At 44.1% G+C, this 26,769-nt stretch overlaps 5 protein-coding genes across 5 annotated transcripts; 2 read left to right on the top strand and 3 right to left on the bottom strand.

The window, feature by feature from the left end:
- Positions 1 to 4,038: 4,038 nt before the first annotated feature.
- LOC117856180 (uncharacterized) lies at positions 4,039 to 5,354 on the top strand. Its single transcript, XM_034738604.1, has 3 exons — positions 4,039 to 4,269; positions 4,320 to 4,641; positions 4,855 to 5,354. Exons 1-3 carry the CDS (start codon positions 4,039 to 4,041, stop codon positions 5,352 to 5,354), a joined length of 1,053 nt encoding a protein of 350 aa, XP_034594495.1.
- A 325-nt stretch (positions 5,355 to 5,679) lies between these two features.
- LOC117855324 (uncharacterized) lies at positions 5,680 to 9,205 on the bottom strand. Its single transcript, XM_034737645.2, has 4 exons — positions 8,708 to 9,205; positions 7,277 to 7,547; positions 6,517 to 6,932; positions 5,680 to 6,428 (listed from the first exon to the last, which is right to left on the bottom strand). Exons 2-4 carry the CDS (start codon positions 7,545 to 7,547, stop codon positions 5,823 to 5,825), a joined length of 1,293 nt encoding a protein of 430 aa, XP_034593536.1. The 5' UTR covers positions 8,708 to 9,205; the 3' UTR covers positions 5,680 to 5,822.
- Positions 9,206 to 10,145: 940 nt separating this feature from the next.
- Positions 10,146 to 12,291, top strand: LOC117854812 (uncharacterized). The gene is made up of 5 exons (XM_072293904.1): positions 10,146 to 10,734; positions 10,931 to 11,106; positions 11,762 to 11,848; positions 11,957 to 12,232; positions 12,277 to 12,291. The coding sequence occupies exons 1-5, from the start codon at positions 10,146 to 10,148 to the stop codon at positions 12,289 to 12,291; spliced, it is 1,143 nt and encodes a 380-aa protein (XP_072150005.1).
- A 1,748-nt stretch (positions 12,292 to 14,039) lies between these two features.
- On the bottom strand, positions 14,040 to 17,647 carry LOC117854813 (RHOMBOID-like protein 1). The gene is made up of 6 exons (XM_034737067.2): positions 17,008 to 17,647; positions 15,903 to 16,066; positions 15,551 to 15,714; positions 15,207 to 15,466; positions 14,993 to 15,119; positions 14,040 to 14,286 (listed from the first exon to the last, which is right to left on the bottom strand). The coding sequence occupies exons 1-6, from the start codon at positions 17,439 to 17,441 to the stop codon at positions 14,161 to 14,163; spliced, it is 1,275 nt and encodes a 424-aa protein (XP_034592958.1). The 5' UTR covers positions 17,442 to 17,647; the 3' UTR covers positions 14,040 to 14,160.
- A 753-nt stretch (positions 17,648 to 18,400) lies between these two features.
- LOC117858329 (protein IWS1 homolog 1) lies at positions 18,401 to 22,883 on the bottom strand. The gene is made up of 11 exons (XM_034741377.2): positions 22,680 to 22,883; positions 22,066 to 22,588; positions 20,973 to 21,092; positions 20,299 to 20,519; positions 20,078 to 20,207; positions 19,882 to 19,944; positions 19,704 to 19,781; positions 19,522 to 19,613; positions 19,356 to 19,418; positions 19,102 to 19,252; positions 18,401 to 18,970 (listed from the first exon to the last, which is right to left on the bottom strand). Exons 1-11 carry the CDS (start codon positions 22,685 to 22,687, stop codon positions 18,872 to 18,874), a joined length of 1,548 nt encoding a protein of 515 aa, XP_034597268.1. The 5' UTR covers positions 22,688 to 22,883; the 3' UTR covers positions 18,401 to 18,871.
- Positions 22,884 to 26,769: the final 3,886 nt, after the last annotated feature.

Here is a 26,769-nt window from a genome sequence, read left to right as displayed (position 1 = left end):
GTCTTAATTTCACAATTTGTCAAGCAGCAATATAACGAGTCATCATCGGGGTGTTGCAGAAAGTCGTGGACGACGACGACGACGACGACGACGCGGAGCTGAGAGAGGCGCCCGCGGGACGAGTACGGCGATGGCGGTGAAGACCGCGCGGTGATCGAGATGAACGAGCACAACACCAGCGGAGGTTACCTGGCGCGCGAGCTCTGGAACTTTGGTGAAGGACGGAAGGCGACGGTGAGCAGGAGCGCTGTCAGTGAGGTTGTCAGGCTCAGGCAGCTCAAGCACAAGAAACGCCGGCTGAACTAATTTCTCAAGTGTGGACGGCAGCAGCTACTGCCGGGGCTAACTGAGGTGCCATGGCATGGCATGTTCATGAAAGCCGTTATATAGCATAGCTACCATGCATAGACGATCAAGTTCTATTGAAACCTTCCACCGTTGTGGAAAAATGTTAAATAAAATTTAATGGCTACGATAATTTGAACTACCGGATGGATGGCCAAATGTTTCTAATTTTTTTACAATTTCTAGGATTTATTTTTTTCCTAGTACGTCTCATCATTCTCATTAATCATTAATTAGTGTGTGACTCGTTAAACACCATTTCCTTGTCCTAAACTCTCAATGTCATATTTTGACCGTTAAACACCGTTAAACTCTCAACTGGATTAGCCTAAGATGTGGTTTGACTAATTACAGTCTTCAATGTCATATTTTGACCGTTAATATCTTATATATTATAATGTATATAACCACAAAATACTTTGAAATCGTATGGAATTGGTTTTTTCAATACAAATCTAATGATATCAAATTTCAGTATACTATGTAAATCAGTTAAAATTAAAATATTTGAATCTTGGTCTAGCATGTCATAGTTTGAGATAGTATTGGATCAATCTTGATGGGATTTTCATTCTCATTATATGAAGCGTCATGTTAGTGTCTTTTATGACGTATACGTGGCAAAGAATCAACGAAGAGAGAGATGATGGATTTCATCTAATTGAAACCTATGTACATTGTTTTTCAAAATTCATTTCTTGTATGTAGTCTTGGAAATAATAAACAATAGAATTATGCATTCTATGGAGCTATTTCAACATCGAAATAAATGCTATCTTACTTAGGCCAGTTTCAATGGAAGGTTTTTTCATGAGCATTAAATTGTATACCGTATTATCAATTTTGCTGACTTGACAAGACCATTACGAGGGGAGAGAATAAAGAATTTCATCATATGGGAGAGGAGTTTCATCTCCATGACACTCATCAAGCACAGCTATTAAGTTCTCAGTCTCGGTAACTGTCCAATTAAATTGTGCATTAAGACTGACTTTATGTGATATTTTTGGAAAATAAATATGAAATGTGCATTGGCCTTTGTAAAAGATGTAATTCAACCGTCGGCGTTGCAACTTCAAAAAAAAATTATGGTTTCATGCGTCTAGCCCGGACCGCATTAATAAAAAGGTGGGAGGAAGGCAAAGGGACACAGCCTATATGAAATGTGCATTGGCCTTTGTAAAAGATGTAATTCAACCGTCAGCGTTGCAACTTCAAAAAAAAAATTATGGTTTCATGCGTCTAGCCCGGACCGCATTAATAAAAAGGTGGGAGGAAGGCAAAGGGACACAGCCTGTTTCAAACCGGAATACACAGCCCGCAGGACAGAGAAGAAGTTCTGCACTCAGTAGCTGTTCCCGTGTATCTCCGCAACCGGAATCGAAGAAAAGGCCTCTCCACGATGTTCTCTTCCTCCTCCGGCAACCCGGCCGGCGGAGGCGACGAGGCGGCTGGGCGCGGCGGCATAGGCGTGCTTGGTGGCATCGGTGGAGCTCCTGATATGGGGATGGTAAGAGATTGCACGTACTTCTTTTAATTTTTTACCCATTTCAGATAGCAGTCAATCGACGATTCTACGTCCGCCATTGTTATGCTCGTGGTCGCAATTGATGGGAGCCTGATATACAGTCTCCATCTGTGATGCATTACAAATACTGCCAAGTTGCTGCCTCGTTAAGATTTCATCGCAACGTTGGTGTTCTTGGATTGTCTGGCTGTGGACTTTGCTGGCGCTTTAGATAGATCAGATCCCGGTGTTTTGGGCCGGGGATTATAGCTCAGCTATCTCTGACTCCAGACCAGATACCAGTGTTGTTGGTGATGTTGGATCTAAAAGTAGAGAAATACAAGATTGAAGCTTGAGAGCACTGCAATGTACTGAAGTTTGCAAACGTATCTGCTCGTGTTACAAGTCCTTTTATGTATAGGCTCTTATGTACCACACTTTGCTTTCAATCGAAATGAATCATTTACATGCTGCAAAATTCTAGTACTTGAATGGATCGAGCAAGGCTAACACTTGGACATCGGCATCTTTACAGCCAATTTTACCTTGTTTTGTGATTGTCTAACTGTATCAATGTAATAATCACCTTGTTTGAGTCAATTACACATGACATCACACGCATGCTCTTAGCTAGCTTTACTTAAGTAACGCATGCATCAGGCTTGTGGCAGGGTATCTAAAACCTGCGGATTGGATAGTATTCCTGCAGTTGCACGTGTCAGACAATTGGGAGAGAATTCAGGTGTAGCAAGATAATAGCAGCAGTGGTGTGCACTGAGTTTGATGACTTCAAATCACTTATTATGGGCAATGAAGTTATGTGGGAGTTTAGAACTGTAGAACCCATCATTTTGATCCTCACTTTCTTTTACATGACATGACCTTTTTTTTTCTGCATTTAGAAGATCTGGATGTCTCGTCCCAGGGAGAGGACTCTTCTAGGATCTCCATGGAGATTGAATTCTTAAGGTCTCAGTTAGCTATGAAAAAGAAAGAGCTTCAGTACTCTCAGGAGAACAAGAAGCTGAGGGCAGAGCTGGCTCTGAGGGCAAAAGACATGGAGCATCTAATCAAGGAAAATGAGGAGCTAAAAGCCCAGAACGAGGTCCTCCAAAACAAAGTATGATTTCAAATTTCAAGTTACATCTCCTGGTATCACAAATGCTAGATCTGTACATGAACACAGAAATAAATTATTACTCTCAGGAGAACAAGAAGCTGAGGGCAGATCTGGCTCTGAAGGCAAAAGACATGGAGAATCTAATCGAGGAAAATGAGGAGCTAAAAGCCCAGAACGAGGTCCTCCTAAACAAAATATGGTATTTCAAATTTCAAGTTACACCTCCTCGTATCACAAATGCTAGATCTGTACATGAACAAAGAAATAAATTATGATCTTTTGCAGGGACCTGTAAATTATGGTATTTCAAATTTCAAGTTACACTTCAGGTCCTGTAATGAACATGTCTTTCATGACTACCGCAACTGCCCTAAGAGGCGACAAGCTGCTAGTTCCCCTGAAGAAGAGGACGGAGAGGACTCACTCTACTAGGCTGCAGCCTGTTCACCGCATCCCTTTTGCACCCAAGCATCGGTCTGTTGATACCCAGGAGTTTGCAGTGTCTTTTGTTCCTTGTAGTGAAGGTGGAGCTTACTCTAGTGTCAGGTAGCGTATAAGAGCAACTCCAAGAGTTCCCCAAAAAATTCTTCCCCAAAATGAGATATTGGGGGCTATGCTAAAAATTTTTTCCCCAAAAAACATATCAGCCCACAGCAGATCGCTAAAAACTACTCCCCAATAATTTAAAAGAGGCCACGTCATCGGATTAGGCCCATTAGTATCCGTTGATTTTTTTTTCCCTGGTACCGTGTCCAGAGCCCATCAAAAATTCTTCTCCGGTACTCTATCACACCACCTGCCCGTGCGCAAGAGGTCTCACGCCGCCACCCCCGCGCACGGTGGACTTTGGCAGCCCCTGCACGGCATTCCTTGCCGGCATCCGTCCAGCATCCTCCGTACACCGCGCGGATCAAAGTAATGATTACTTCGCAGCATCATTTTCATTTTGTTTTTTTGTTGCGATCAGCTTTGGCACGAGGATTCTGTCGTAATGAGTTTTTATGTGGCTGTCAATACCTAGGAAAAATAGTTCTAAAAAGGAATTGCTATGAATCGAAGCCTTTCGATGCACCTAGTGTTGGATTCGTCGTCAGATGATGACGATGATGATTTCTTAATCTCTGTTACTCATGTGACCGTGAATGTGAATGAGTCCGATGATGAAACAAAACATCGTGGTTCTATCATAGGTCATCGAGTACTTCAGCGAGACAGACACGCAGGGCATCAAAGGTTGTATCAAGATTATTTTTCAGATGATCCTACGTACGGACATAGTTATTTCAGACGACGGTACGTAAACAATAGATTTATTTCAACCATTTTTTTTCAAAAAAAATTATATTATACATGAGGCGTACACTGTTTGTACGCATATGGAATGCCGTAGAGGAACACGATGAATATTTCGTGCAGAAAAGAAACGCTGCCGGTGTACTTGGCCTTTCTAGTCTGCAAAAGATTACTGCAGCATTTCGGATGTTAACTTATGGAGTAGCAGCTGATGCTACAAATGATTATGTCAGTATTGGTGAGAGTACTGCTATTGAGAGTCTGAGAAGGTTTGTCAGTGCTGTTATTGAGGTTTTTGGAGATGAGTACTTGAGATCACCTAATGAAGATGATACTGCTAGATTACTTGCCATTGGAGAGAGTAGAGGTTTTCCTGGTATGCTTGGGTCGATTGATTGTATGCATTGGAGGTGGAAAAATTGTCCTTCGGCATGGCAAGGTATGTATACCGGGCATGTGCATGAGCCTACAATTATACTTGAAGCTGTTGCAGATAAAGATCTTTGGATGTGGCATGCTTTTTTTGGGATGCCTGGTTCCCACAACGACATCAACGTTTTGCACCGGTCTTCTTTATTCGCACGGGTAGCTGAAGGTCAAGCTCCAAAGGTGAATTATACCATTAATAACAACGAATATACAATGGGTTATTATCTTGCTGATGGCATATATCCCTCGTGGGCCACAATTGTGAAGAGCATACCTGATCCACAAGGTAACAAGAAGAAATATTTTGCAACTGCCCAAGAAGCTTGTAGGAAGGACGTGGAACGAGCGTTTGGGGTTCTACAGTCTCGTTTCGCTATCGTTAGGGGGCCAGCTCGATTTTGGGATGAAGCCACCCTCAGACAAATCATGAGGGCTTGTGTCATTATGCACAACATGATAGTTGAGGATGAGCGTGATGAGGAAGATGATTTAAATTATGATGGAGTGGGAGAAAAGGTGAAGACTTCTCACGATGAAACACCTGAACTCGAGGAGTTTATTAAAAATTACAAGAATATAAGGGACAAAGATATTCACAATCAGCTTCAAGATGACCTCATCGAGCACTTGTGGCAACATCATCCAGACCTCTACAAATGATTACCTATAGTTCAACTCTAGTAATTGTTATTTTCAATAATTTTTGCTACTTTATAAATTTATTTGTAATTGGCGCATTAGTATTCATCATTTAGAAATTAAGGTAGACTAAGGTAGATGTTCATCAGCATGGTATATGCTCCATTTCTAAATTGTTGTAGTGTTCAATATCAAACACGATCTTTTTCTAATTTTTTCTAAAAGATGAACCACCTAAACAAGGCCACCCACACCATCACGCCGGCACACCCCAGGCCATCGTCATGCCGGCAGACCCCAAGCACCATCAGCAGATTCAGCTCAACCCTGACCATTCTCTCTCCTATTTCCAGGAAGCAACGGAAATTTATAAATGACTTTATAGTTCAATATCAAACAGACTAAATCATCGATAGGTTCGAAGTGAATAAAACAAGTATGAAATTGGTAAAGAGTTCCTAAATCAACAGAACACAAACATGATAGTAATTAAGTACTAGACATAGATAGTCGACTCATGATCTCAGCGCGCAAGGACATGTAGTATTTCTTTTGCTCATCTGGCATGGCGGTAAGGTCCATGGTCATAATCCTCTCTTCATCCCTCCTTTTTTGCAATTGGACCTCCTGGCTCCTCAACTCAAGAAGTACTTTTTCATTTGCAACTCGATCCTGTTCAAGAGCAACTCGTTCTTGTTCAAGTGCAAATGCTTTGTTGAACCTCTCCTCTTTTTTTAGCTCTTTCTCCCCATCAGTTTCTTTCTTCTGTGCCCACATATTTTCTAAGGTTGCTGTCACACTTTTTTTCTTCTCTTGCAGCAGTGCTGCTTTTGCCTTCTTCTTACCAATTGGTCTTGTCAATGCATTATCCTCTAGACATTGAACTTCACCTTGTCCTATGTCATTAGGTAAACTTGCACTCGGGTCAACAGTTGAGCTTGTCTTCTGCTTCTTGTTAGATGTTTTAGCAGCAACCAATTCATCAATTTTAGAAAGCCATTTTGGTTGTGTTCTCAACTTATTCCAGCAATGCATGAACTGGAATGATTTCTGATGTTCGTCTTCAGACTTGTACAAAGCACATGCCTCTGCAACCTACACGCACCAACATACAAGGGATATTCATATACGATATATAAAAATAAAATAGTTGAAACAAATCATGGTATTGCGTAGTAAGTACCTTGTCTTTCATTGTACTACCACTCGAACGTCTTAACTCAATCCGTGCTAGACACCCACAAAACTTGTTCACACATTTTTGTATGGTCTCCCACCGGTGCATGAGAGAATTTATGGTACGCTTTGAGGTGCACGTCTTGTGTTCATGGAAGTACTCATAGATACGAGACCAATACTTGCCACCTTTTTGATCTTTGCCTACGATCGGATCCAAGCTTACATTCAGCCACGCTGAAACCAAAACCTCATCTTCGTGGTCACTGAAATTCTTTGATCTCTTATGGTTTGGCCTCGCAGAGGGGGCTACTGGACCCACTTCAATTGCCTGTGACTGTTGGTCAGCAAATGTGTTGCTATAATAATCAGAATCCCCTAGATTGGTTTCATCCATCATCATGTTCGAAAAATATCCATTTCCTGCCCAGTAGGTAGAAAATAAACATCAAAAAATTTAGCATGGGTCTAAAAAATTACCAGTGACATTTAACATCCATCAGTGGCAGCCATCACAATCCTAACCCAACAACCTAGTAAGACTGAGTTAATTCAGTAAGACAATTTCAGTCAAATGGTAATATGCTGCATCAGACAACATCATTGCTTTAATAGGTAAAATTCATAGGACAATTTCAGACAATGTCATATGCTTGCATGTCAAACTCTTACTCATCAACTCTGAGATATAAACTTTAATAAGCCGACATGCATTGCTTAGTCCGGATTACCCTAGAGAATTGAAATGAGTAGCTTATGATTCATACCATTCCCAAATGAGTTGTCGTTGACCACTTGTTCGAAGGCAGCTGAGGGGTCACTGGATACGGAATTGAAATCGTCGCCGGCAAGGGCTGCCATCGGAGGACCACCGGCCAGATCGAGGTCGTGGTCACCGCCGGTCCATTGAGGCATGTGGTCACCGCCGGGCCATTGAGGGTGCTGGCCGCCGACGACCACCACGCGCCGTTGAAGCATCCCTCCGCCGCGTCTTACTTGGCCTTGCCGGACAGGAGCGGTTGGCCGTGGTGCCTGCATCTGCACAGGCAACAAAAGGAATTAAAATCAGCACTTTGATTTTTTGAGGTAAGCTTCATATCTAGCTCATCAAAACTGTACAAAGTATGCTGTAACTAGTGCAAAAGTAATTGCTCTTCAAAAAAAAATGCACAAGTAATTCCACATGATCTGATTGCAGCAATGCTCTCCTAAAGCATTAGTACACGGATGAATAAGAAACTTCTGGAAAACTAAGTTGAGTGCAGTATGCTTAGGACTCTAAATTAAGTTGAAGGCATACATATATTTGTACAAATGGTATGCATCAAACTGGTAACATACCAAACTGGTAAGTTGAGTGCAGTATGCTTAGGACTCTAAATTAATCTGAACCTGTCATGGAAAGGAGATGATTTTGCAATTATTGTATGCTTGAACTTTATAAGCAATAATCATAACTTTTAGGTTCATTTGCGAATAAGCTTCTGTTGGCTGCAGCTCTGCTGTGCAAGATTGGGGCCCTGAGGTCATTTTCACTGGAGAAAATACACTACTGGAGGGAGAGAGCATCTGGCATGAGCTCACTGGCATACTTCTTGTCCAAACATACAATAGATCACTTCGATACAATTATCAAGCCGATCGTCTACCTCTCCACGTTTTACTTCTTTAACAACATGAGGTCATCAATCTGGGAAAACTACGTGGTTCTTCTGGCCCTCGTCTACTGCATGACAGGAATCGGCTACACCTTCACCATCTTTTTTTAGCCTGGTTCTGCACAGCTGGTGAGCTGGCTATCTGTTCAATTGGTTGCATATTTATTATAAGAATTTTTATGCATCCATGCCCCCCAAACATCTAGTGGAGATATTGGTGGGATATACATATGTACATACTACTGAATGTTTGTTTAGAAGAAAGGCTTCCCCGGCCCCTACTACTAATGTACGTTTTGTTTCTGATGACAGTGGTCAGAGCTGCTTCCAGTTGTTCTACACTAATAGCAACCCAGCAGAAGAACAACTTCCTTGCTACAGAGTGTCAGAAAAGTAGATAGCATTCATATAACTAGTTCAGTTTCCAGGCACACTACTGACGAACAAATCGAAAACGATCTAGGGATGGCGATTCGCTCGACCGAAATCGTGAGACATTATCCGCATTGCAGCAAATGGTGAACCTTGAGACGGACGTACCTGTTGCTCGTGGAAGCCGCCAACGCACGGTGGGCGCTCGCCAGGAGAGGAGGGCCCCGTCGAGAGAGGAGGTCCGCGTCCCGGCCCGTCACCGCCTAGCGCTCGCCGGTCGCCGGGAGAGGAGAGCCGCCGCCGGGAGAGGAGGGCGCCGCCGGGAGAGGAGGGCCGCGTCCCGGCCCGCCGCCGCCTAGCGCTCGCCCGTCGCCGGGAGAAGAGAGCCGCCGCCGGGAGAGGAGGGCGCCGCCAGGAGAGGAGGGCCGCGTCCCGGCCCGCCGCCGCCTAGCGCTCGCCCGTCGCCGGGAGAAGAGAGCCGCCGCCGGGAGAGGAGGGCCGCGTCCCGGCCTGCCGCCGCCTAGCGCTCGCCCGTCGCCGGGAGAGGAGGGCGCCGCCAGGAGAGGAGGGTCGCCGCCGCCTGTCGCCGGGAGAGAACCGCCGCCGGGAGATGAGGGCACCGCCGGGGGAGGACGGCGCCGCCAGGAGATAAGCGCGCGAAAAAAAAAGAGCGGGCGCGGGAAGGAGCTCGCGGAGGATTGGGGGAAGACCGCGGCTGCGAAAATATACGGGGTGAGGTGGTGTTTTTTTAGCATCGCTAATTTTTTGGGGGAGTTTTGGGTGGACTGTTGGAGTCCGTTTTTTCTCTTTTTTTTCCCTAAAACAGGTATTGGGGGTAAGATTAGCAGTCTCTTGGAGTTGCTCTAACTAGTGAATTTGCAGCAGAACATGAAGATGTATGCATCTGATCAGTCGCCGTTTTATGTTAGTGTTTGTGATGTTTATGGTTACGCCCTGGACTTTCTGGTTTAATCATCAGTGAACACTTCAGTCAACAGAAAGTTATGTTCTTTTGCATGATGTGTAAGAAACACTTTTATGTGATCACAACTGCAGTTATCTACTCCCTCCTTCCTAAATTATAGTTCGTTTTAGCCTTTCTAGATTTATAGATATAGGATATATATAAGTGCATGATAAAATCTATGAATAAAAAAAAAGCTAAAACGATCTATAATTTGGGACGAATGGAGTAACATAAAATCTATGAATAAAAAAAAAGCTAAAACGACCTATAATTTGGGACGAATGGAGTAATTGATAAGCAACTTCTGCTTATGCTGCATGACTTGTGATTGGGTGAAATTACTTCACCTATTTCTTCGGAAGAAATTCAGAACCTGAAATCAGTAAATAACCCTTCAGGCATCGCTCACTGCTGTTTCCGTATAAGTAAAATACCATGATCCCAAAAATAGCCACCGAGATATAACACGAAAATATCGCCATCACACAGCACGTACATTCCATGAACACATGACACGGTAAGTACAACGTACACCCATAAAAAACAGAGGCAATGCCATCCTGAATTTCAGAGCAGAGCCACACCCACCCAAGTACCCAACCACACGGCATTGAAACCTCGACGAGCAACAAAATTCCCATGTCGGCTGACGAGGCTGATGCCGCCGGAGCAGACGACGCAGGCGAGCTCCTCGTCTGGCCGTGGACCGGCATTCTCTCCACGACCGCCGCTGATGAGGACGCCGACGCCGCGGCCACCCTCGCCTTCCACGCCCATCGGCGCTTCGCCGGCGTCGCAACCACCGCGCTCCGGGAGGAGCCAACCACCCACCAGCATCGCCAGCAACACTTCTTGCTGCTCCACTTCGGCAAGAGCTGGGCGGGCCTCCGGGACGCCATGTCGCTGGCCGCCTACTTCACCGGCGCCGGGAGGAGGAGGTGGCAGCGGCGCGGCGAGGGCGACGCCGGCTGCGTCTTCGGCTGGGCGGCCGTGCGAGAGGACCTCATCGGCGACGGCGCGGTCGGGAGGTTCCTGAGGGAGTCCGGCACCGCGGCGAGGAGCGTGGAGGACATCGAGAAGGACGAGGCCAGCGCCGCCGTCATGCTCGGCGCCGTCGCCAGCGAGTACCAGAGGAGGGAGAGGTTCTTGGCCGCCAAGAACGAGGAGATGGCCAGGGTGGTCCAGAGGATGGAGGAGGAGAGCAACAGGCTCCACAGCGAGCTCAAAGGTTAATCCATGCAAGAAAATGCTTTTTTTTTTAAAAAAAAGGATGGTCCAAATGTCAAATACCATTTTCAAAATTGTATGACCAAAATATCCCTGATTGCTTTCAGAACACGTGTTTAGGATAATTGCATTGGTAATGATCCTAGACTTCTGTCCGAATCTGATGATAACGCAAATGTTCCTGTAATTGTTGGCAGAGCTAAAAGCCGTAGCAGACAATACCCTGCTAGAGATGTTCCGTGGCGCCGATGAGGAGAACAATAAGCTCAGGGCCGAGCTGGATGCGATCAAGGGAGAGGTCAAGTTGAGGGTGGACAGAATCCAGGAGCTCAAGGAATGCAGAACCGAACTGCACTGCAGCAAAGTGGAGAAGGTATACAGAGTTCTATATATCTGCATCGCAGAGTTCAGTATGGATCTGCAGTTCACATAAACATGCATGTGTCTGAACCGACTCCTTGCTGTAGTGATGGATGCTGTCAAGACTCAAGAGTTGTTCACTACAGAAACATCTGTTTACCTTGAAAACTAGAGTCAATGTATCAGCAGTCCATGAACAGTAGCACCAAATCTTCAGCAGCAGAAGCCTGAAAGAACACATTTTACAATTCCATATGATAGTATAGTACCACCTCTCTCCTTCCATTAAAGATTTTATGGATCACTGTCACTGCATTGTCATGCTACACCCGGTTTCCCTGCTGTAGTTAAATTTACAAGCAGCTGGAAACAAAAATAACATCGGTTAAACATCACCTTCATTTACCCCCATGTGTTAGGCTATAGCATTAGTATTTTTTTTCTTTGTTCCAGTATTACACGACGAGTGGTCGCCAAGGCCAATATTGGCAGAACTTGCTTATTACACCAAAAGCAGTCACCCAAGACCAATATTGGCAGAATTGGCTCATTATACCACAAGTGGTCACGCAATCTGTTCCATTTTCTGTGTTTTTTGTCTACCTCTGTCTAACCTTCTCAATACAACATTTTATCTTATGCTGTTTCTGATATGATGGTTCTCTCAGCTAGTTATCGAGGTCAATTCATTGGACATGGCAGATAGGAAGCCCGAGGCGAGTGACCATGCTCAAATGCTTCATGATAAATATAAGGTTTCTTTCCATTTGGATTGAACAGTTAGCAAGACCATTTGCATCAGCTGTTTCACAAATGACCAACCAATTCATACAAATGCATTTACATGCATGTATGCTTTTTAGGAAGAGATGGAAGCCATCAACGCAAAAGTAATTCAACTTGAGAAGCAGCTGGAGCAAAAGGAAGCACAAGAGTCTGCAATATGTCTGCTGAACACGAAACTACAGGCAGAGGAAAACTTGAAGGAAGCATATGGACATCTGCATAGATTAGTGACAATTTCAAAAGAGTGTCTAGAGCAAGAACGTGAAAGGTTTCAAAATGTATACATTGACCTAGCACAACGAGATCAGCTGAACAGAGATGAGCTTCAAGAGACCCGCCAAGAAGTGATCAAGGTAAACGTGTTGTTTTTTTACATTTTCAATTCCACCTGTATGAGCAATGCTATGTATAAAAAGTTCCCTTCGTGGAATGATCATAATGCTCAGTGTTTGGAGAGCATGATGATCAGCGATTTCACAGTTATAGGGATCAAAAGGATGGGACAACTTGATGAAAAGCCCTTTCACCATGCGTGCAAGAGGAAGTACAGTGACAATGATCCAGACGGCAAAGCAGCAAGGTTGGTCTCAAGTTGGCAAGAGGAACTCAAGAACAAATCCTGGAATCCCTTTACCACTTTTTTGGTTGATGGAGAAGAAAAGGTACCTGTTCAATTTATGTACATTGATATCTGGCGTTGCATCTGGAATCTCAATTTTGTTTGAAGAGTCATTAATTAAAGGCCTTGCATCTGGATGATTTCAGGACGTTGTGAATGAAGATGATCCAAAATTGAGACAGTTATGGACCGAGTACGGTGACAATGTCTGCAACGCAGTGAAGGTTACCCTGACAGAGCTCAACGACTACAGTCCTCGGGGACGGCATGCAGTGAATGAGCTCTGGAATTTCAGGGAAGGGAGGAAGGCAACAATGGCAGAGGTGGTGAAGTATATTTTCGAGCAGCTGAAGACAAGCAGTTAATGGTGGAATACGGGTTGAAGCTATGGCACGTCTCACATCTAGAGGTCTCGACGTAAACGTCCTGCAGGGTCTGTCTGTTTTGCTCTTTGCATATAGGACAGGCACCAGTCTGCTATGTATTTGTAAGTCATACCACTGTAGGCTGCAACATCATGCTACTTCTCTCCTAACCTGTAACATTAACGGAACTTTGTATCCCTGTTTCCGTTTTTGTACTATTAGACATCAGTCATGTGCAATTTGGGTCGTTAACACTAGTTCTAGTCCAGTGTTAGTAGTTGCCTCATAAAGGAGATTTCCTTATGAAATAATCATTCCAAAAGATGGACCCATGTCAGAACTTATTTCACTACGGACCTAGTGGTTATCCATTAATCTCTTAATGCCATAAACATGTAGTGACAAGAACCCATAAATAGTTGTGCTATATAAATGATGCAGGAAACCGTAGACATGGGTAGTCTATATCAAGTGATGGGTGTAGACTCTGTCATGCAGTTGAATACTTAGTATATTTGATGGATCAAGAGAATAAAATATAAGTGCAAGAATAAATCCCTGACCTAATGGAACAACCATTGGCAAGAGCAGGGGAACCAGGGATATAAATGGATCCAGATTTAGCATTCAAGTCTCAGTTGATATTTATTGTTTTGCTTTGCTTGTATCATTCCATCAACTTCTGTAACATTTACATCCTTTGACCATCCAAAATAGCACAAAACAAACATAAAATTCTGCTAATAAGACACTAAGATATCCATGTCAAAAGTGGAAGGAAACAATGAAGAGGAATGCTAACCTAGGAAGAAATAGCACAGCATAGACTTGACTCTTGGCTTGGATCTTGTATAAGCATCTTCAGTATATGTGATGCAACACTTTTACTTTAACCAGGACAACTCCTAGTTCCTACTATGGTTGCCTCTATCTCCCTCTCAAAAGCTAATACTTGGGAAAACAATCTAGATATGTACATGTTCCATCTACTGTTCCTTTTTTTTTGGGGGGGGGGGGGGGGGGGGGGGGGGGGGGGTATAGTCACCAAGCCTTCATTCTCTCAACACGAGTTTATGTTTGCACCTCTTTATCTTTGTAACAGAAACTACTGCCTCTAATTGTCCGTCTTTTATATATCCAACTGACGTTCATAATACACAACATGCACAAGAAGAATAAAACCATAGAAGCCATATAAGCATTACCAGAGAATCTCAATGTCAACATCAGCTTCCATTTATCTTTTCCATAGGTATGCTGGCATTAATTCCTCGTTAGAAAGTACATACATTCACCATTAACTGCAAAGGTGAACACAAAGATTTCTAATTGCTTCTTGGCTGTTTGGATTGTTCAGAACATATGATGCAGTCTTTCCAGTGCTTTGGCATGTCAGATTTAATTGATTTCCAAGCTGTGAAGACTGCAGAAGAAGCTTATATTAGTAAACTTACAGTGAGGCTATAAATAAAAAATGAAACATGAATTTAAGCACTTAATGGATGCAATGATAACATGCCAATCATATGAAAGTAAATAGTTTCCCCAAGAAAGTTCTCATTACACTTACAGGAAAGGCAGAGTAAAACTGCTAACATCAATACAGTATATTAGTTGAAAACCAATCAAGGCAATATTGTCACTATCATAATACGCTGTTACAGCTTGTGGTTGAGTTCTGATGATTTTCATGATTTTTATCTAAGAGATTTATAAAAAGTTAAAAATGCTCAAGAGTTGGCATTCGTGCATATCCCGTGCTAATATATATTAAGGTTTTCTCTTAAACACAATTTGTCCCAACTCAAAGTTAAAATAGTGGAACCCTAAGGCATAACAGTAATGTGAAGAGAAGCAGAGGAAGACCAAAATTGACATGGGAAGAGGCAATAAAAGGATATTTGAAGGGATGGAATGTACCCAAAGATTTAGCCCTGGATAGGAGTGCTTGGAAAACAGCTATTCATGCGCCCGAACCCTAATTTGTGGCTCTTGTTGAGTTTCAACTCTAGCCTACCCCAACTTGCTTGGGACTGAAAGGCTATGTTGTTGTTGTTGTTGTCAAAGTTAAAATAGTATCAAATCCAGTGATTGCCACATCAGACACGCATGTGCAGAAAGAGGCTTACCATGCAAGAGTTGTTTGGTGTTTTGCAGCTCCACTTTGAAGTAGGCACACAGCTCAAATAATGGCACCAAGAACAGTGTTGACTAGCATCGAACCCTTGAAAAAGCAACACCAAGCCAACAGTGAACCTGACAACAAAAAAGTTTAGCAAAAGACAGTTGAAACGTAGAGGCTGATTAGATCATTATCATTCTTTTGATCAGTATGATATTTACCCAGAAATTAATATCACTGTAGCAATAACAAAAAGTATGATTTGATATATCTTGAACTTCCGTTTAGTTACGCCCATCGGATATCCAAGAGGAGAATTCTTTTGGTTAATATATCCAAACTGCGGTCGCATTAGCAACACAAAACCAAGACAGAACCCTGATGTAAATCCTCCAAGGTGAGCGAAGTTGTCAACATGTGGAAGGATCCCAACAGCTAAGTTGATGACAATGATCATAACAAGAGTCAAGAGTGCTGCGATCTGATTTTTTATAAACAATAACAGAATTAGAAACATGGAATATGGAATAATTTGTGAAAAGATTGCATACATTTTAGAATCAACCTTGTTCTCATATATAGTCCAATTTGTTATGAGCTCTGACAGCATGGAGCCCAATAGTCCAAATAGTGCACCTGAAGCGCCAACAGATATATTTGACACCATAAATAAAGATGACAGCAAGCTGCCACCAACACCAGAGATCACATACAGTGCACCAATCCTCACTGCAACAGACAATCATTAAATAATGGTCAAGTTATATGATCATCAGGCTTGAAGGAACCATCAACCATCAGACTCCAGATAATGGAAGACGCAGTGTACAGGCACCAAAATGAACTCCAGATAATAAAAAAATGTAGTGTACAGGAATTAAGAATCTGTTTTCCTCAAAAAAGAAGATGACACTTACTGAAACCAAATTCTTTCTCGAGCCTGATTCCGATCAATACGAGACTCAACATATTAGCGAGTATGTGGATAACTCCAGCATGCAACCAAATGCACGTAATGAGGCGCCAGCCTTCATGATCTTTGGTAACTTTACTGGTTTCCAGTGCCCCCATTTTCAACAACCTGGGGAATGACACATATGTTAGTTGAACCTACAAGCTATCAAGATTATATCAATAAGCAGGAGAAAAATCAAAGTACTGCTACCTGAGGGTATAACAAGAAAAAAAATCTCAATAGGGGGAAGTGACCCTAAATACATTATCAAACAATAAGGTTTAACAAAGTTATAGAACAGCACACAATGGTAACTTTGTATGACTGCAATTGCTTCCTCACTGGGTCTAAGATTTGCATATAAACAATTGTTTTATTTTAGGAAGAAAACTATTCAATCCATGATACTGTACATGATATGGATTGACAGGATCTCTCCCATATGCCAGTACAAAGAAATAAAATTTCTTTCTTTGATAAGAACAAGATGGTAAACAAGTAGCTGACTACTAAGATCATCCACTTAGACCACCTTTAGTAATTTAACCCTACGAAAAATAGTATGTAATCTCCAATCTTGTTCAGAACATTACATCAGCCAAGTGTTGCAAGTGTATCAGAAATATCGCATGCAAGTGTATCAGAAATTCCGTTCACCACTGAATAGTTAAACCAGCAAAATTCCCGATCAACTGGCAATTGTTTGGACCAGCAAGTGTATCAGAAATATCGCATTCCAAAACCTCCAACCTCAATTGATTAAAAAAATATTAGTGTTTAGGATATTCATAAAATTCAATACGAACAAACTGTGATGATTATTTAAAAAAAGAAAAGAAAAGGATTTTCGCCGGAAGAGAAAAGGAATAGTGACAGAAATTCCTGTCTCAAAAGACTTCGATACAAGCAATTTCATAAGATATGCGCATTTAAAAACGGAAGGCCATAACGGAAGCACATTTCATACGATCTGCACAATCTCTCACACTGCACGCATCTAAAGCAATAACCTAACCCGAGCAAACTGCAGAAAGATCCAAATTTGGGCAGATTGAATAGTGCATTACGTGGCGGAGGAGGGGCCGACGAGGGGGTTCTCCTTGAACGACTGGAACGCGAACCTGCCGAGCTCCGGCACGAGCCAGCAGCCCTGCGCGGTGGCGCTCTCGCCGACGGATCCCCCTATCGCGGCGCCGGTGGCCTGGGCGTGCGCGGGGCAGTCGTTGACGTACATGGTGAGGACGAAGAGGACGACATTGGCGACGATGAAGAGCGGCACGAGGAACGGGAACCACCGCCGGAACGGGCGGAACGCGGGCGGCGGCGGCGGCGGCGGGCGGCTCCGGTGCTGGTGGTGCGGGCCGTGGCGGCCGTGGTGGCCCGGGCCGTGGCTCCGGTGGCGCTCGCTCTTGGGCCGCTCCTGACCTCCTCCTCCGGTGCCGCCGCCGCCGCCGCTGGTCACGTCAATGGGGACCACCGCCGTCTCGCCCCGCCGCGGCATGGCGCGGCCGGCGGCGGGGACCGCGTGGGCGGCTGGAACCTGGGTGGCGGCGCGCGGAATGCGACCGCGGGGGGCGGGATTCTGCGGCTCGGGAGGGTCGTTGGCGCGTGTTGCCTCGTGGTGGAGATGGCGCGGAGGAGGGGGGAGGGGAGGAGGACGGGGGACGCGGTGGCGACCTGCCGACCTGGGATGGAAAGGACGGAGAAGAAGAATGACCTCTATTTTTAGTATTTTCTCAGCCGGCGGAAATGGTAAGGACTGATCGAGCCTAATCATGTTTAGCGATTTTATTAATAATTCGAAAATATTCAGCTTCGAAATATTTTTTTCAATTGATTTCTTCTCCTTGGAAAATTCATAAACCTAGATCTTAACGTTCTGCGACGACCATTTCACTCTTGCGTGCTTGTCCACTAAGGGCAACCAAAAATAATGAGAGCATAAATTTCGGGTGATATGATTTGAATTTTTTTTAAAAGGATATGATTTGAATTTTGAATTGAAAGATGTACGTATGGCCCATCTCAAATCTCGCCATTACTTTCTTCGTGTACTGACTGCTACGAGATCACTATACCTGCTTTCAACTGCATTAACCGCTACGAAACACACGAATAAAGATGGCCAAACTACCATGTCGCTGTCAGCTAACGACTTGGTCCGTGAACTGCCTTTCCTTGACGTACGTGACAGAGAATATCCCGATCAGGTAGATTTGCTCGTCCTCATCACACTGCGTTTGGTACAGCCTGAAAAAGACTGCCAGGCCATGGTCCATCCATGGATAATAGTAACGCACACCGTTTTATTGAATTGATCTTCATCTCGACAATTGGCAGAATGTGGGTTTCGGTTTAAAATATTTTTTTTGCTATAATGACCACCACATATAAGGCTAAGTGCTGTCAAACACCAGTCATGCAATCGAAACCCCCTGAGACCTTCCATACACAGCAAGATGAAAAATCAAGAAAGCATTATATCACTTAACAAAATCAAGTTACAGTCTGGTACGCGGTAACCATTAAGCACAATTAACCAGTTGTCGCACTATGTTTGATTCATAAGACATAACGTTTCTTCAGGTACAAACAAACGAAACCTCAACCCAACTCAACATACAGCCTGATCGGATCCAGTTAACTTATAAGCATGACAAAACATTTATACAGTATAAAGGAACTTCTCTGCTTGAAAAATGCTATATTCATGCACGCTCATAGTATATGCCTCCACAACTAAGTTTCTGAACCCATCTGTTGCACCCTACCAGACAAGAAAAATACTTGGAGTCCAAGCAATTATTGAATGCCGAGCAATTGGCCCCTGCCTGGTGGTAGGGTGTGCTTCATACTAGCTCAGCAATCCCCCAGCAGGCACAACCATCTTGTGCAGGGGTGCTGCTGGCTGTGTATGCCAGAGTGGATGGTCTACAGGTACTTGACCATCCCACGGCCTTCCACACTGAGCTTCGACGCCTGAAGGTTTTTCTTCTTGGGCGCTTTCAGCTGCTGCAATTTCTTGTTCATCTGCAAATCCAACAAGAACAATTAATTGTTGCTCAGTCAGTCCCACTTTATCAGTTAACAAGCATGGCAGAACCTAAACCAGCTGATAACAGGCAGACAAAACTAAAAAGTTTTGATGATGCGAGGAAGACCTTCAGCCGGCGCTGGTCTTGGACAGCCTGCTTAGCACGAGCCCGTATCTGCTCAGGATCAATTTTGGATTGTGGACGAATGACAAAGTCCAAAGGCGAGGCTTCTGGCCTAGAAGCATGCTGCCTTGAACTACTTTGCCCAGACTTGCGTCTAAATACAAAGCATAAAATAGATTAACCCAAAAATTAGAAAATGGTGACAACCTGCATCCATGCATCAAAGGTAAAAAAATATGATGAATTATCAGACTTACTGTGAGAAGTCAGCATCAAGATCATCATCTCTAGATTCCATTCCAGAGCTACTTGACGAAGGCCTTCATGACAGAAAGGATAACCAGTAAGAATACAACATACGTCTGTAATATACAGGATAAGAAGACTGCAGTATTCAGATGGCCAATAACTGCATGCTCTTACTTCTTCATTTGTGGCCGCCTGTAAGGCGCTCTTTCATCATCATATCTCCTCATATCCTCAAATCTTGTGCTCTTGTTGAATATTGGTCGACTCTGAATTTTTTTGTTTACAAGTACCAATTAGAGAACTCTTGACAGTAAACAAGCGCACAGATGATGTGTGTACTGTGAACACGGACTTACCCATTTGTCAACCAGCTCCTTAGCTAATTTCCTATTTGCAGTAGTCTCCTCATCGGATTTGGACAAAAACATGATGACCTAAACATGCATCATGGATAGGTTTAGCACATAACACATAATCTCAAAAAACAATACATCAGAGCGACCACAGCACCACGCAAGCCAAAAAGAAGTGTACCTTTCCCAGACCACTTTTCTTAAGCTGCTCTCTTCTGTCATGTTGTTCCAGGTCAATTGGAAACTACAAGAGGCATAAAACTTTCATTAGCAATTAAATTTTTAGAAGCCATCAAAACATAAACCAGACAACTAGGTTCTTATGCAAGAACAAGGTTCTACAATGCAAAAATGTAGAGAAGGAAATAGGTGCCTACATCAGCTAATAATTTCAGCACAGCAGATCGAATATTCATGTTTGGCATGCTTCCATCAGGCAACGGCTCGAGCCAATTTTTTAGAAGTGTGAGAACTCCATGATCAAGAAATTCCTGCTGAAGATTCTTCCTGTTCAACAGATATGAACAAAAAAAATATTAGTGTTAGCTTTATAAAAATAGCAATAGGTACTGACAATACAAGGCTCCAGATATCTTACTTGGAGAGAACATCTATGAGCAGAGGAAGCTTCACAAGCTTGTTAATGGCTGGTTTTGATTGCCTGTTCAAGTTTGCATCTTCTTCAGCTGCTACCTCAAACTCAGCAATGAATTGTTCCACTATAAGACCAATATCTGCACGTGGGCGATCATTCTTCTTCTTCTTCTTATTACCCTTAAAGAGTCGCTCAATTTCGTCATCCTCCTCACCCTCCTCAGCCTATAGTAAAGAATCAATCCATATTATCAGTGATAATAGGGGGGAAAAAAGATAAACCATCTGGTACTATTCTGTAGCAAGAGTACATATATTGATTTGGACAACTCATAAGATGGCATAGTGTCATGGCCAAGAAATCAGCAGATGTAATCGACCCAACAAGGGTGCAACACAACCATGGTTTTAGCTTTTATCATAAGACTAAACCCCTAAAGCTTCTACGAAATTCAGTAAGATTATGAAGTGGATCTCTAATATCATGCTTTGGTTAATAGGGAACTGCAGCCAATTCCTTTAATATAGTCACTACAGTGATTCGCATGCAACACGACAGAGGTATGATACAATGAACTAATGGACATTTGATTAAACATCTATGAGTACTATGACAATTTGTCTTCAAAGAGTGCAAAAAATATGCTCTGGGGCACCTGAGCAATTAAGAGCATATACCTGTGCATAGCGTCCAGGAGAATGCCGCTCATTATCACTACCATACCGATCAGCTGGATCAACCCCAGTGTCATCAATGAAATTATCATCATCTACAGTTCTAACGCCTTCTTGGTCATCCTGCTCCACCAGATTTAAATGGCATGTGGTGAATGTTAGTATGTCCAAGACAATGGAAGTAGTAGCTAAAAGGAATTAAAAGCTGGTAAAGTGGTATTGCAGCTAACAAGTTACGATGATCTGATTTGATAATTGATATGCACCTAACCTTTTTACACAACCCAATCTGAGTAAGCAATTTTCTATAAAGAAAAAGAAATGCAAGAACTGAGATAAAAACTAATAATGATGACCCACTAGATGCATTATCACCTTAAACCGTATCTCAAGGTATTACAAAGAAGCCCTCAATTGCCATGTCATCTAAAAATAAATCCATAAACAGAATTCAACAGAGCAGCATTCTAGTTATACTATCTTCCTTGGAAATAAGATATCACAAACAGATTATACAGCTCTATAAGTTCTCTCATAAGCAAAATACTAACTTGCAAAATTAATAAGAGGCATATAAATAGACCATCATATAACCAAGCACCACATTTTGACATCTAAATAGCCTACAAAGTTTACTTTAAAAATACTACATGAAAATAGTGGAGATGCTATCTAAAATACACCTGATCACAAAGGACTGGCTATAAACATTACAATAGAAGAACAATCTGAATTCCCTAGGAAACAAATAGCTTCTGGATGAACCAACATCACTGCTATACAAACTAAATCAATGATCGCATCACCATCAAGAAAAACTCAGCCAATGACCACCACTTAACAATTCCAAAGTCAATTGACTGATTAAAATTTCTAGTATATTGCTAGGAAGCATTATGATATCCTTCAAGAGACACGAGTGATCTCTCCGATGTCAACAGAATTTCAATTTTCCAATAGCCTTTCACACAAATCTCAGGGTAGCTCTAACGAGCTACTAGAGATACACACAGAAAGGGCATCCAAGAAGTAAAAAAGTCAACTAGAAGTGAAAATAGCTTAATGAAATTGAGACATAGAACTCAATCAAAATTACCTCCGAGTCACCACCGGCAATGGTATCCCAGAGCTCCTGGATCTCCCTCTCTCCATCATCCTGGACCTCCCCGCCGCCACCCCTCCCCGCTCCTCCTGACCCCCGCTTCTCCCTCGCCATCCCACTGTCCCTCCCCCTCCCGTCGTCCTCCCTCCTTCTCTTCTTCTCCTTCTTCTCCTTGCCAGCACCGCCCCTGGCGAGGTCCCTCAGCGCCGACGAGCCCTTCCTCTTCTTGGCCTCCGCCGCGGGGTCCGCGTCCGCGTCCTCCAAACCAAAGTCCTCCAGCCCGTCGTCGCCAGGCATGCCATCGCCACCGCCGCCGCCCTTTTTGAGGAGACGCTTCCGGGGCTTGGAGGAGGATCCCACCCCGCCGTCGTCGCCGTGGACGGGGGTCGGAGAGCGCTCGCGGTTCCAGTCGTCGCCGTCGCCCAGGTCGTCCTCTAGGCCCACGTAGGGCTCCGGCTCGGGGGAAGGATCCCGCGCATCGGGGTCCATGAGCGCCTCGCCGTCCTCGTCGAAGAGGCTGCGGGGGCGGATCGAGGAAGGGAATCAGGGTGAGACGACGAAACCCTAGGGAGAGAGGGGAGAGGGAGCGGAGCTGAAGGGATACTTACTCGTCCATGGCGACGGCGGCGAGCTGGGATTCGAAACCCTAGGTGAGGTGAGGTGAGACGAGCTGGAGGGAGGCGAGGAAGAAGAGTCGTCGGGGAGAGAGAGGAGAGATCGAGTCGGAGACGGGGAGGAAAGGGATTAGGAAGGAGACGGGGAGGCGGCCGGACAAGGAAGATGGGCTGGACTATTGGGTGTTTCTGACCCGTCGGCCCTCACGGACGGATGGCCCGACCCGCTTGTGACAGGCTTAACACCCCCCCCCCCCCCCCCCCCCCCCCCCCCCCTCGCGGGTGTGTGTTGTTGGATGTGAATCTAAACTAAAATGTTCGGCCTATTTTGGTCGTGGATGGGTGAGAGATGGAATTATTTTGCGCTCAAATCCCCCCACCTGCCAGCCTTTATTTCTAAAAAATCCCTGCCTCCTAGCATGTGCCCACAGGGATTCTGCCACACCATTCCCATCGCGACCGAGCGAGCCACGAGTGCGTCGCCAGGTTCCTTTTCGCGTGCCCCATCGTGAGCAAGTCGCCGAAACGAGGACTACCGCTCACCGGCCTTGCCGTCCTCACCAAGATCCTCCTGGAGGACGTCAAGAAGATCTTCAAGACCACCACCAGCACCACCTTCATTATCCCGACCACTGGTACCTTAATCTTCTTCATCTGCCTGTGTTCATGGAGAGATGCCGATGCAACTCGATCGTGTGAGCACTGAGCACACTCGTCGTGGCTCGCGTTGCAGGGACGGGAGCGTAGGAGAGCGCACTGATGAATACGCTGTCCCTGGGTGACCGCATCATATTGTTCCTGATCGGCCAGTTCAGCCTGCTGTGGATTGACCATCAGCAGCGCCTGAGCTTCGATGTTGACGTGGTGGAGAGCGACTGGGGTCGGGGCGTCGACCTCGCCGTCCTCGACTCCAAGCTCCGCCAGGACACGGCCCACACCATCAAGGCCATTGCTCGACCTGGTGTGCTCGCCAAGTTCGTTTTTGTGTGCGCTCGGCCATCTGCGAGGTCCTGTTTGGCTCCGGCGTGTGTGTGAGTTGTTTTTCGTGACCTTTCTTTTTCGTGACCTTTCTTTTTCGTGTGTGAGTTCGTTTTCGTGGAACAGTTATAGTAACGAAAACAGTTGTAGTAATGCCATAATTTTGGAACATACACACATCCGAAATTCAGCAAGATCCTGAAAGACCAATGCTCATCAGTCATTACTATCCTGTATTTCCACTTACACACCAACTAATGCACAAATCTGACAAAAAACTGGGGAATCCTTGCATCAGTCGATGCTAAGAATCTGACAAAAAACTAGAGAACAAAACATCAGAGATAAGATAGTTTGTGGCAAAGGCTTGTTCAGTTGAACTTATCCATCACAGATGGCTTATGCAACACCAGACACAAGCAGTGTGTGAAGTACAGGTACAGGTAGAAGTGCATGACCAAAGAATACTAATTATACACATCTATTTTGTGATCATCTTTATGCCTTTTGAAATCCAAAATTAACACAAGACAACAAATTGCTCTTGTTACATGCTGACAAACTGTCATCAGTTCATCACTTCTTTAGCAAAGCTCGAGAGTACATCCTCTTGCAGTATGGACTGGTCCTAAGTAGTTTGCGTATGGGTGCTGAAGCAACTGCTACAATTGTGGCATGGCATGGCATGGAGTTCGAGTATGATCTTCGCCTTGTCAGCCTCCTTTAACACTTTCAGGCATTTCTCAACCACATTGCTACTGAACTTCTGCATGCACAAGTGGATGTACCTGCATTCAAACTGCTGTGCAAGACTTGAATTTGCATTTGGGATCTTCAAGTACATAAAAAGGTACATAAAAATGTAGCAAACTGATTCTACATACTGCTTTTGGTAGGGGCGACGGGCCTGGCGGCGCTCGCGAGGGGGCCTGGCGAACGGTGGACGGCCAGAAAGCGGGCGGGGGCAACGGGGACCAGGCTGGCGAGGGCAGGGGCGACGGGGGCCTGGCAGCGGAATCGCCTGGCGGCCCTCGCGAGGGGGCCTGGCGGTGGAATCGCCTGATGGAATCGGAAGGGGCAGGCTGTTTTAGAAGAAAAAAAAGGCTGGCAGCGGGGACTTAAGCGTAAAATAGTCTCACCTCTCACCATATCCATTGGATTGTCATCCTGTGATCCTTATTCCTAGTTTCCAAATTTGCACAGATTAGTTAGTTTGCACCTGGTCCTGATACGTTGCCTTAGTATTATTATTATTTTTTACGCGAACGGTCGGCTCCGCTGGGCTCACAGCCGCCGCTCGAAGTTACCATTCCCACCGCGTGCCACTCGTCGGTCGTCGCGCGCAATCCTCAACCGCTAACGAGATAGGGGTGTTTGGAAAGGGGTGTTAAACTTTAGCACCTCACTTTTAGCACACTTTTAGCACTTGAACTTCCAAACAGGGGTGCTAAAAGATGAGTGCTAAAGTTTAGCACCCTTGTTTTTTTAGCACACCCAAGGGGTGCTAAAAGTTGCTAATGGGTGCTAAAAGTGGTCCCCAAGACTACTTTTTCCCTAGTTGCCCCCTCTCTCTCCTCTCCACTTTTTCCCAAGCTAGTCATAAATGAGGATAATGTAGTCATTTCTCACCCAGCACTGTATCCAAACAACCCCAAGTGCTAAACTTTAGTACTCCATTTGAGGGTGCTAAAAGTTTAGCACTATGCTAAAATTTAGCATTGTGTATCCAAACGGGGCCATAGATATATTTCTGAGGGAGAAGATGTCAAAGGTGAAGTAAAATCACTTCATTGTCCTTTCTGCATGCTTGGAAAATGAATAGTGCTTTCTTCTCTTTATCGTCTGTCATACGAGTACTAGTGTTTTTTTTTTGTCTTACTACACTTTAGTTATGAACCACACAAACCCTAAAGCGGTTACTGAACCACACACACCCTAAAGCAAAGCTTGCCTATGCAAGTAAAGAATATTTGCTCCAGGAAGTAGCACTGGGGTAGTGGGGGTGGGTAGGTAAGCTATACGATTGGGATGACAACAAAATCTGAGGAACGGACAGCACATGCATGCACAGGTGGCGTGGGATTAGTAGGTAGCTGTAGCTTATACAGGGTGTGTTTGCAAGGTTTCGGTTCCTGCAAAAATTGATTCTGGTGGTCTTTGGTTGGCTCGAGTGTAACGTAATCTAATTACTGTACATATATTTTTGTTGTGGTGGTTTGTAATCAATTGACACTGTAATCTAATCCTTTATCTAAATAATATCTATACTATACAAGCTTGTTACCCTTCTTCCCCCACCGTAATCAGATACAGCACCCACACCGTAATCTAATTGCGTTACCAGAATGCAACCAAACAAAGAGTGCAATCACACATTCCGCCACCAAATAACACTATCTAAGTTGAAGCGGTTTTAAGCATTTGGCAGAGCAGACTCTTTTTTTCCATGAACGGATGAAAAGAGGTCAAATATGCAATGGTGTCCTTCCCAATTTGAGTTGGTTGTATACAGGACTTCCATATTTTCCCTCAATTTATAATTTGATTTCACATGATGAATCAGCCTAAATACCTTTTGGTGGAATCTCCAAAAAGGAATTGAGATTATTCTAATTAATGAAAATGGTCGCAGTCAATTAAGTATGCACGCATCCGGTGTTTTTTTAAAATATAATACAGTAGGGGATGGGCATTTATAACAAAATAGTTTATGGGGGAGGAAATCAAACCCCAAGTGACATGCAGGGTGGTTTTTACATTTATATCTTAGTTTAGGTATGCCACACTAACTTTAGACATGTTTCTGAATCAGGCCTTGCCGTGCAAGTTGAGATCTTGCATTGGTTCTTTGTTAAATGATTTTGATTTTTTTCACAATCTGTTTACCATGATGAAATTTGCAACTTGATAGGGATCCTTAGTTCAAACTGTAAATGTTCTCCTTTCTTTTCAACTCAGTAAAATTGCAAAATGTTGTTACAACAGTTGGTAGAAATATAACATGCTGGACCGGCTTCATTTAGCCTGCTCCTGATATATTTCTGTCAGTCTGCTACAGCTAGCCTGCTACCATATTACCTTCTGAATGGTCATTTGATCACATTAC

The sequence above is a fragment of the Setaria viridis genome, chromosome 5 (assembly GCF_005286985.2).
Source record: "Setaria viridis chromosome 5, Setaria_viridis_v4.0, whole genome shotgun sequence".
Classification (NCBI taxonomy): Eukaryota; Viridiplantae; Streptophyta; class Magnoliopsida; order Poales; family Poaceae; genus Setaria; species Setaria viridis.
The sequence above is the reverse complement of the archived record's forward strand: the minus strand, read 5'-3'. Positions and strand labels throughout refer to the sequence as shown.

Bases quoted from the DNA above. Each gene is read 5' to 3' on its own strand.
- LOC117856180 (XM_034738604.1), top strand. From the start codon at position 4,039: ATGCACCTAGTGTTGGATTCGTCGTCAGATGATGACGATGATGATTTC. The intron at 4,270-4,319 runs GTAAACAATAGA...AAAATTATATTA, and splicing joins GTTATTTCAGACGACGGTAC to TACATGAGGCGTACACTGTT. The intron at 4,642-4,854 runs GTATGCTTGGGT...TCGCACGGGTAG, and splicing joins AGAGAGTAGAGGTTTTCCTG to CTGAAGGTCAAGCTCCAAAG.
- LOC117855324 (XM_034737645.2), bottom strand. From the start codon at position 7,547: ATGCAGGCACCACGGCCAACCGCTCCTGTCCGGCAAGGCCAAGTAAGA. The intron at 6,933-7,276 runs GTATGAATCATA...CCTACTGGGCAG, and splicing joins CGACAACTCATTTGGGAATG to GAAATGGATATTTTTCGAAC. The intron at 6,429-6,516 runs GTACTTACTACG...TGGTGCGTGTAG, and splicing joins GTAGTACAATGAAAGACAAG to GTTGCAGAGGCATGTGCTTT.
- LOC117854812 (XM_072293904.1), top strand. From the start codon at position 10,146: ATGTCGGCTGACGAGGCTGATGCCGCCGGAGCAGACGACGCAGGCGAG. The intron at 10,735-10,930 runs GTTAATCCATGC...AATTGTTGGCAG, and splicing joins GCTCCACAGCGAGCTCAAAG to AGCTAAAAGCCGTAGCAGAC. The intron at 11,107-11,761 runs GTATACAGAGTT...TGGTTCTCTCAG, and splicing joins ACTGCAGCAAAGTGGAGAAG to CTAGTTATCGAGGTCAATTC.
- LOC117854813 (XM_034737067.2), bottom strand. From the start codon at position 17,441: ATGCCGCGGCGGGGCGAGACGGCGGTGGTCCCCATTGACGTGACCAGC. The intron at 15,715-15,902 runs GTAAGTGTCATC...TGTCTGTTGCAG, and splicing joins CGAGAAAGAATTTGGTTTCA to TGAGGATTGGTGCACTGTAT. The intron at 15,467-15,550 runs GTTGATTCTAAA...ATAAAAAATCAG, and splicing joins GGACTATATATGAGAACAAG to ATCGCAGCACTCTTGACTCT.
- LOC117858329 (XM_034741377.2), bottom strand. The intron at 19,782-19,881 runs GTACACTTCTTT...ATGCATGTTTAG, and splicing joins AGAAAAGTGGTCTGGGAAAG to GTCATCATGTTTTTGTCCAA. The intron at 19,253-19,355 runs GTAAGTCTGATA...CTTTGTATTTAG, and splicing joins CTTGATGCTGACTTCTCACA to ACGCAAGTCTGGGCAAAGTA.